The 9,493-nt window shown below is 46.7% G+C and overlaps 1 protein-coding gene across 1 annotated transcript in view; it reads right to left on the minus strand.

The window, feature by feature from the left end:
* Positions 1 to 4,710, minus strand: part of gpr37b (G protein-coupled receptor 37b) — a gene marked incomplete at its 3' end in the record, with an annotated part of 59,722 nt that extends 55,012 nt beyond the window's left edge. The window contains exon 1 of the mRNA XM_084330372.1: positions 4,153 to 4,710. Within this exon, the coding sequence (XP_084186498.1) occupies positions 4,153 to 4,635 (483 nt within the window). The 5' untranslated portion in view covers positions 4,636 to 4,710. The remainder of the gene's footprint in view (positions 1 to 4,152) is intronic.
* Between the last annotated feature and the right edge of the window lie 4,783 nt (positions 4,711 to 9,493).

Here is a 9,493-nt window from a genome sequence, read left to right on the forward strand (position 1 = left end):
TCAGGAGCTATCTGTAGCTACTGCTAGCCCGGTAGATAACGTTAAGACAATTTAGTTTACTGGGACAGATCGATCTAACGTGAGCTAGCTAACACGAGCTAACGGGGGAACGGAGGTATTATGCACTCGAGTCGACTATTGCTGGAGCATTTGTTGATATCAGCAGCTATCAGTAGCTAGCCAGCTAGATACCGTTAGACAATGCCTCGTCATGTATTAAACTAAAAGTGAATAGTTGACGGTAGCCCATGGAGGTCCGCTCTTCTAGTGCAGACTGCCTGTGTTGACATGAGCACTGCGAGCAGAAGCCCTTAGCCAATAGTATCCCGCTGCAGGGCTGGGCGGATATGACTCGTTGCCACGTTTTTTTTCAAAATAAGAGTATCATACGAACCTAATCCTAACTGCCGGAGCCATCGATATTATAACTGGAGATGCGCTTGGGGCGGAAATGAGACCCGCACAGATTTTCAAAATAAGAGTATCGTTATGAACTTGATTGATTACACGCCACACGGCGGGCAGCCCTCTAAGTGTCAAGCGCCAAAGGTAAAAACAGACCGCCCCTGGCGGGCGGCGGGCTTTAGTTTCGGTCCCTGTGTGTGTGTGTGTGTGTGTGTGTGTGTGTGTGTGTGTGTGTGTGTGTGTGTGTGTGTGTGTGTGTGTGTGCGTGTGTGTGTGTGTGTTTGTGTCTGGGGGGATGGAGAGAGTGAAACGAGACAGAGGGAGACAGAGGGAGAGAGAGTTGGGAGGGTAAGGTGAGAGGTGGTGGTGGGGTAGGGGGGGGGGGGTTGCTGAGAGCTGTTTTTGTGGAGTGAGTGTGAAAAGCAGGTAATAGGAGAATGGGTGTTTATGTATTAGTTTGAGTGTGTGTGTGAGAGAGAGAAAGAGAGTAGCTGCCTAGAGGGGCGGGCAATGCTCTCTCTCTCTCTCTCTCTCTCTCTCTCTCTCTCTCTCTCTCTCTCTCTCTCTCTCTCTCTCTCTCTCTCTCTCTCTCTCTCTCTACTAGCAGGTGTACAGGTCACAAACAGAGTGTCGTTGTCATTGGCTAAGGTGACACATAGGCAGGGATTAAAGCAAAAAAAAATCTCCTGACTGAAATTTTTTTCAGGCCAAGTCATATTCTTATTTTAACCTCCACTGTATTTCTTTTTAATAGCGTTGGCGTTTTAAGGGAGCCTACTTGTTTCGGTTTCGTCGATAATCCAATGTACAGTTACCCCCCCACCCCGCCTACCCAACCCTTCCCTCCCCAACCACCTCCAATGTACAGTCCCCCCCCCCCTCCACCTCCAATGTACAGTTTCTTCGTCAAATGTATATGCTCTCTTTTTTAGACTCTTATTGTATCACAAACAATACTGTGTAAATCTGGTACGTCATAAATGTATAGATGTAGCAGTATTATCTGATGATAAGGAAGCTGGATGCCATCATGGAGAACCCCTACCACCCCCTCTACGACGAGCTAGTCAAGATGAGAAGCTCGTTCAGCCACAGACTCATCCCCCCCCGACACTCAACTAACCGCCTCGGACAGTCCTTCATACCAGCGGCCATCAGGCTCCACAACAGTGGGCAGCGACTAGCAGCCTCCAGGCCCCACAACAGGGGGCAGCGACAGCGACTGCTACCAGACATTGACCTGGGACTTATAGGAACCCAAGGGGGACAAAGTAGACTACCCTGGTACTTTGATTAATGTATACTCAGTAGATAGTAAATTATTATAACACTACCTCTTGCATACTGCACCTCATGTGACACTGTGAATAATGTGAATATTCCTCAGCTAGTCAGATAGTAAATTATATTGACCATATTGATCAAATTGTTTACACTGCCTGTGTTGTCTTTTACTACCTGTATACTGTGTTGTTTTACTACCTGTACCCCTCCCCCCCTCCCCCCCATGCTGCTATGATGCCTGAATTTCCCCAAGGGGATCAATAAAGGAATATCTTATCTTATCTTATCTTATCTTATCTATCTGTATGTCATGTATGTCATATATGTTATGATGAATTGAAAATGGGGGACCCTGATGTAAAGAGGAAAGTCTTTCTCTGGTCTGCAACCCCTTGACAATTGTGTGTATTGAGCTGTACTGTATTGTACCCATTCTGCAATCCGTTATAACAATCAATCAATATTTAACCGATTGCAGAATGGGTACAATACAGTATGGCTCAATACACACAATTGTTAAGGGGATGCAGACCAGAGAAAGACGTTTGTCTTGTTTACATCATCAGGGTCCCCCATTTTCAATTCAGTGACATTTATGACATGCATGACATTGACATCATGACATTTATGGCATAGGGACATACTACAGGTATATAGTACTGTTACATTTGTGACATATACGATATGCAAATATACAGTAATGTTACCCATAGATCCTGACAGAGAGAATATATACGGTGGGGAGGAGACTGTCTATAGATACACCTGTGTGATGTTGCTACGGAGTTAAGCTAATAAACGTATACTCACAACCACAGCAGGGGACTCACATATTGTACTGTGAAGTAACACGACAATGACAAACGTGTTGTTTCTGTTTTTCTTTTTGACATCGTTGCGGCACACGGAACAAGTTAACTCACCACTACAGCCCCCAGTAGCGCTGCCTAGCCAGTCTCTTCAAACGTCCTCTCCTCTCGAAACTTTTTGTTAGGTGGTCCCGCTCATCCTTTTCATCTGAGAACCCCGCGGTGGGTTCTCTTTTTAGTGGCCGGCTTACTCCTTCCATTTAACCGACGCTATTAAGCTAACGTTAGCTAATCGGTATATAGCAGCGAGTGCAAGCAGCGTGGTGGCTGTGACGTTGGTAAACAAGCAGTTGACGCGTGAGGCTGGAAAAAAGGCGACCTGTCTCTCGAGTCGCTGAGTGATGATGACTGCTTGGCGCGATAGGAAAAAAAAGCCCTTTTCCATATTTGGCGCCTCTGATTGGCTCAATTTTGTTTAAATCTGTATGCATCTACAAATCATGCAAATACTTCCGTCAGACTGCGAATCAAATGGACGGATCTCCCCAATCAAATTGACGGAAATCCGTCTGGAGACGGAATGCTTTAATGCATGCACATAGGCAGGTTGCCTATCTGTGTGCTTATTGGCCAATTCAGGCTTGAGGTGGAACAACCTAAAGTACAGATTCCTTCCTTCCTATCATAGTTTTGTTCAATAGACGGGTTTCTTGCTTATAAACATAAAGTGTTCGGTCAGTAATACCCACTGAATCACGTGACTGAGTTGCCCCCTACGTGTGTGAGCTGCTGTGCTAAAAAAGTATAATGAAGCTCTATGGAGAAACCATGGCACTCCCCTGACTAAAAGTATAATGGAGCTCTATGGAGAAACCATGGCAGTCCCCTGACTAAAAGTATAATGGAGCTCTATGGAGAAACCATGGCACTGCCCTGACTAAAAGTATAATGGAGCTCTATGGAGAAACCATGGCACTCCCCTGACTAAAAGTATAATGGAGCTCTATGGAGAAACCATGGCCGCACTGCCCTGACTAAAAGTATAATGGAGCTCTATGGAGAAACCATGGCAGTCCGCTGACTAAAAGTATAATGGAGCTCTATGGAGAAACCATGGCAGTCCCCTGACTAAAAGTATAATGAAGCTCTATGGAGAAACCATGGCACTCCCCTGACTAAAAGTATAATGAAGCTCTATGGAGAAACCATGGCACTGCCCTGACTAAAAGTATAATGGAGCTCTATGGAGAAACCATGAGAGTCCCCTGACTAAAAGTATAATGAAGCTCTATGGAGAAACCATGGCACTCCCCTCACTAAAAGTATAATGGACTTAATTGAATAGAATGGAATATAATAGAAAACAATAGAACAGAATAGAATAGAACCGAATAAAATAGAAAATAATAGAAAATAAAAGAATACAATACAATAGAACAGAATACAATATAATAGAAAATAATAGAACAGAATATTATAGGACAGAAAAGAAAATAATAGAAAAGAAAAGAAAAGAAAATAATAGAACAGAATATAATAGAATCGAATAAAATAGAAAATAAGACAATAATAAAATAAAATAAAATAAAATAAAATAAAATAAAATAAAATAAAATAAAATAAAATAAAATAAAATAATACAAAAGGCGTGTACCTCGAGGTAGGGCACCACCCTGCAGGTGAACTCCCCCAGGAGCCATGACTTGGTGAGCTCGTGGAACACCACCATCGGCAGACAGAAGAAGATGAGGACAAAGTCCCAGACAGCCAGGTTGGCCAGCAGAGAGTTGGAGATGCTCTTCATGTAATAGTTTTGACACACGATGCACAGGATGGCAATGTTCCCCGACAGCCCGACCAGGAAGATGACGGCGGAGACGCCGGTGATGGCGTAGGCGGCGTACGTCTCGCCGGTCACCGGGTAGAACGGGTTCTTGATCTCGTTGCCGAAGTCCTGGGAGTTCGGCGGGGTCATCGGCGTGGCGTCCCACGGGTTCTCCTCCCTGAACGTGAACATGTCGCTCCTCCTGGTGTAGAGGTCAAAGGGCAAGTCGGTGGAGGTGAGGGCCATGGGCCTGGGCATGGGTTCCCATGGTGACGCGTGTTGCTGCTGCTGCTGCAGCTGAGCTGAAACCATTGAGCTTTTGTTCAGACGTTTTCTCCCCCTCTCCAGTGCTTTCTTCTGCTCATCTTTTGTGCCCCTCTTGCGCCTGTCGCTGTCACTGTGTCCCCCTCCTCCCTTGTTGCCGTCCGCATGTCCCCCTCCTCCCCTCCGGCGCGCCAAACGCGGATTAGCGGCTTTGTGTGTTCCCTTCAAATGAATACCAGGCGCGGGAATGTCGCCATTCAACTTTCTCCTCTTGTTGTTGTGGTGTCGCGTCTGGTCCCTGTGCGCGGCCCTCTCGGGATCCTCCCGGGTAGTAGTAGTCACCGTCTTATTTATTAAGTGATGTCTGTTGTATCCTCTGCGTCTCCTCGTTTCACCGGCGATTCCCCTTTTCCTGAGAGAAGTGGCGTTAAAGGTCCCCGTGATGATGACCATTTGGAGCGCCGGCGATTCCGCCGAGGAGGACACACCTGTGGCGTGCGCGTGTCCCGCTGGGAGCGCGCGGACACGGGCTTTGTTCGGCGGACTCTGCCGGAGAGATTCACGGAAGGTCCTGGTGGTGCCGTAGAACGTGCTGTTGTCAAACCCATGGGCCGCGTCTCTAGTTCGTACCTCTCCATTATTATTCCTCAGGGACAATAAAACATGCGCGTTGGCTAATAACACGAACAACGTCCTGGGCAGCAGCACCCGCATGGTACAGATGAATGAGCGCAGTTATACTCCTCGGCAGTGCATCTTCCTCCCTCCCTCTCCCTCCCTCTCTCTCTTTCACACTCTCTCTCCCCCCTCTCTCTCTCTCTCTCTCTCTCTCTCTCTCTCTCTCTCTCTCTCTCTCTCTCTCTCAATGCAGGGACGCTCTGGTTCCGTCAACACCCATCGTGGCAGCAGCAGAGGGAACTCAGTCAGAACAACAACCCCAGCCGTCACTTAAAGCGGTGCTATAACTTGTATTAACTCATATTATTCCGAATGTGTGTCAGACAGAGACAGGCAAGCGCGCTGAGAGGCTGGTGGTCACCCAAGTGTCTGCTGCTATGGTACTGTGTCTGTGTGTGTCTCCGATAGCTCCAAACAACCACCGCTCTCTCTATCTATCTCGACCGATTCAGTCTTGCTGACACATTCCCACCATGATCAAGCAAGAGAACGGGTCCAAGTTGCCAACATCAAACCCACCCCTCCCAAAAAAAGAAGAAGAAACGCATCGCATTCAGATCAGATTCTCCTCCATGGTCCGTTGTGAAATTGTTGGATACTACCCCTGCACACACTGCATGCAAACAACACAGCCACCACCACCCACACAGCTGTGTGCAGAACAAGCCAAGTGGAGAAAGGCACCGTGGTCTGTGGGTTGGGTCGGTCGAGGCAGCGACAATGCGGTGCTGAGGGGCTGGAGGAGCCCGCTAGATTATGGAGTTGGAGAGGGGAGGGGTTGGGAAATCCAGTCGAGGCGCGGCTTTTAGTCCCCTCTGCTCCTCTCCTCTCTTCTTCCTCCCCGTCCAGTGTTTCATCTATTCTCCCCTCTCCTCCGCGGTGGGCAGGGCGTCTTGGGGAGGAGTGTGGAGGACAGTCAGTGTGTGGAGGAAAATGGACTCCCCTGGCGGCTAACCCCGATCTGTCACTCCTCATCCATCAGTTACTTACAGGCTACAGCTCAGCAGCAGCAACGCAGACTATACCGCTATCGCCGCTGGCAGACGAGGCAACCACGCCCGACAGACGCGTATATATTACCCAACAGTAATATTACGAACACTATTGGCGCCGCACTATCGAGCAACTGTAGCCTACAACAACACTACAACAAGGCAGTAGGAGTAGTAGTATCTGTAGATATATCACACTTTCTGAAGGGCATATGGATGATCTGATCGCAGGGAGGTATAATTGTTAAATGGCAAATTGATAAAGAATCAGAGTTTGTTTGTTTTATTTAGATTCCCATTCGCTTTTGCATATAGCAGCAGCTACCTGTATTCTTCCTGGGGTCCAATAACGTACATGGTGACTGACAACACAAAAACATACATTCACACTCATCACAATATATTGACAAAACCAATATATAAAAAATAATTAAAAATAAATAACACTCCTAAACAAAACAAACACACTGTATTTAGACAAATCAAATAGACAGGCTCCGGCTGAATCCATCATGATCTAATCAATAGGTAAATATAATTTAACACAGATAACCCATGTAACCTTACTCCCCAACGATGACGTCACGATTTGTGAATTCAACAGCAGCACTCATACACTAAAGGGATGGTATGTCCAGTGAGTAGGCTACTTGAGTTGTGAAAAAAACAGGGGGGATGGTCAGCGCTGCAGATCTCATGACAATTTTGTGGGGGACGCATAGTAGGGGGGATCCGGGGGCGTTGTCCCCCGGTAGAAAATGTTAATGATTTTAATAGGCAAATTATGCTTTTAGGAGTACTTTGAAACTAGAATTACAGAGCGGGAGTAGATACACTACTCTTGATCACAGTATGAAATGCAAACGCATTTACAGCATCCTCGCTTTTCCCGGGTCTAACAAAGAATTCAGATCAACTTTGCAGACAAAATCTCACCTTGCACAGCTTTAAAAAAGAAAATTCTGTATCCATGTGCGTTTGAATCACATCCCCCGCCAAAAACGAGTTTACTCGTTATTGGCCGCCAATCGAATAACGCCAATAACGAGTTTACTCGTTTTTGTGATCGTTATTTAGTTTATTCGCTATATCTATTCATAATTCATAGCTGCAGCCTCTAATAGTCTTCAGACCCTGTCTGAGCTGGCAGACGGTCAACACCGCCCTCTACTGCCAGGCGGAGCTATTGCATCTCATTGAAAAAGGGCTTGTGTCTTTTAGGAGGCGATCTGAGCCGGGCGGGGTTTAAATATTCAGGCGAGCCACTTCTATACAACGATGGCATCAGTAACTCCGCCCGCTCGCCCGTCATTGTGAAACGGTCGGTAGTGTGGTGCGGACCTCCACGAGCATTATTTGGAATTGCGATAAGATATTTGGATTATCTCTTTTGCATTACATTAGATACAAGGTAAGAACATCATATATGAATTTGATTGTTGATCTGACATTTATTTCTACCCCGATCACAGCTATCTGTGTGGACCGTGTATGGCTGTTTACCGTTGGCTGCGGTGGGGGTGGGGGGGGGAGCGCCCCGCTACGATGGTCATTTCATGTATGGACTGCAAAATTCTACTACCTGCTGGCACGCATGGCGCACGCATGCGCATGACCCACAATCGTTCACACTACAATATCCTGCCACCTTGCGGACGAACGTCTTGTTGAGTCTTGTTGTTGATATATCTTAAACAATATCTTAAACATATGTTTTTCATTGCACCTTTTGAACTGTATATGCATGTAAATATTTGCATGTAATTGGCTTTGCAGCCGAATGTATTTGTAGATGATAAAATGTCGGTACACCTGTTGGAATTCGGAGTGAACTATAGGGTGACGTCACCCAGCTGTCCAAACATATAGGCGATTCGCGCTACGGCAGCAGTTCTCAGCAGAGTAGTAGAATTTCGCAGAACACCGGCTCGGACAGGTGACAGACAGCGCGACTCGAGTGAGCTGCTCAGCAGCCTCGGCTGGAGATGCATCCTGCTGCAGGACCACAGCACAGACACTCACAGGACCGTGACACTTTGCGGACCCACACTCTCCAGACCCTCGCTCCCATTGGCTGATTTGGGTCACGTGACCGTCCCACTCCAATTCAGCCATTGGGTGGGACGGTCACGTGACCAAAATCAGCCAAAGGGAGCGAGGGTCTGGAGAGTGTGGGTCCGCAAAGTGTCGCGGTCCTGAATGTGTCGGTGCTGTGGTCCTGCAGATGGATACTATTGCTCGGCTGCGCAATGCATTGGTTTGTGACGTCCGTGCCTCGGTTCTCGAGTTACATGACGATATGTCAGGCGTTTTCTTACGCACCCAGGCCCTTGCAATGGGCCTGGTCTACAAGAACACTACACCACACAGCTACCCATGTACATGTCGAAATACTTCCCAAAGGTCAGTGAATACCAGGCGCACAACACCAGAGGGAGTTCCTCAAATCATGTGCAACCCAGAATCTGCACAAACAAGGGACTAAACACATTTCGCAATTATGCCACAACAATGTGGAACGCCCTACCCACAGCCGTAAAAAGATGTGAATCCCTACCCACATTCAAAACCGCTCTTAAAGAGCACCTACGGGAGGCTGCAATTCAAAACTGGCCACCGTATATGTCCAACCCCCACCCCCTCCTAATGTACAGTCTCCTCCCCATCATATGTATATATTCTCTGTTAGGATCTATGTAACAGTACTGTATATTTGCATATCGTATATATCACAAATGTAACAGTACTATATACTATATAAATGTCATGATGTTGTGTATGTCATAAATGTCACTATGAATTGAAAATGGGGGAGCCAATGGGAGAAAATCTGAGGAAAATGGAGGGGGGAAAAGATCAATAAAAAAAAATAAAAAAAATGGGGGAGCCTGATGTGAGCACCATAATCATCACCAGTGATAAACCTAATGGCTGAATGATATACAGAATCTAAGGGCTTAAGAGTGGAAGCCACCACATGTCTATAAATAACATCTCTGTAGTCCAACACAGACATGAAAACTGCTTCAACGTCTCTCTTTCTGCTAATCATAGGAATCAATCAAAGCTGGCTCTATTCCTATACAAGAAGCCAATTTTATGCCGCAATTTACTGGCAAGAACACTCACATAATGTCTGTCTGTCTGTCTGTCTGTCTGTCTGTCTGTCTGTCTGTCTGTCTGTCTGTCTGTCTGTCTGTCTGTCTGTCTGTCTGTCTGTCTGTCTGTCCGTCCGT

Source organism: Notolepis coatsorum (genome assembly GCF_963971535.1).
Source record: "Notolepis coatsorum genome assembly, chromosome: 15".
Lineage (NCBI taxonomy): Eukaryota > Metazoa > Chordata > Actinopteri > Aulopiformes > Paralepididae > Notolepis > Notolepis coatsorum.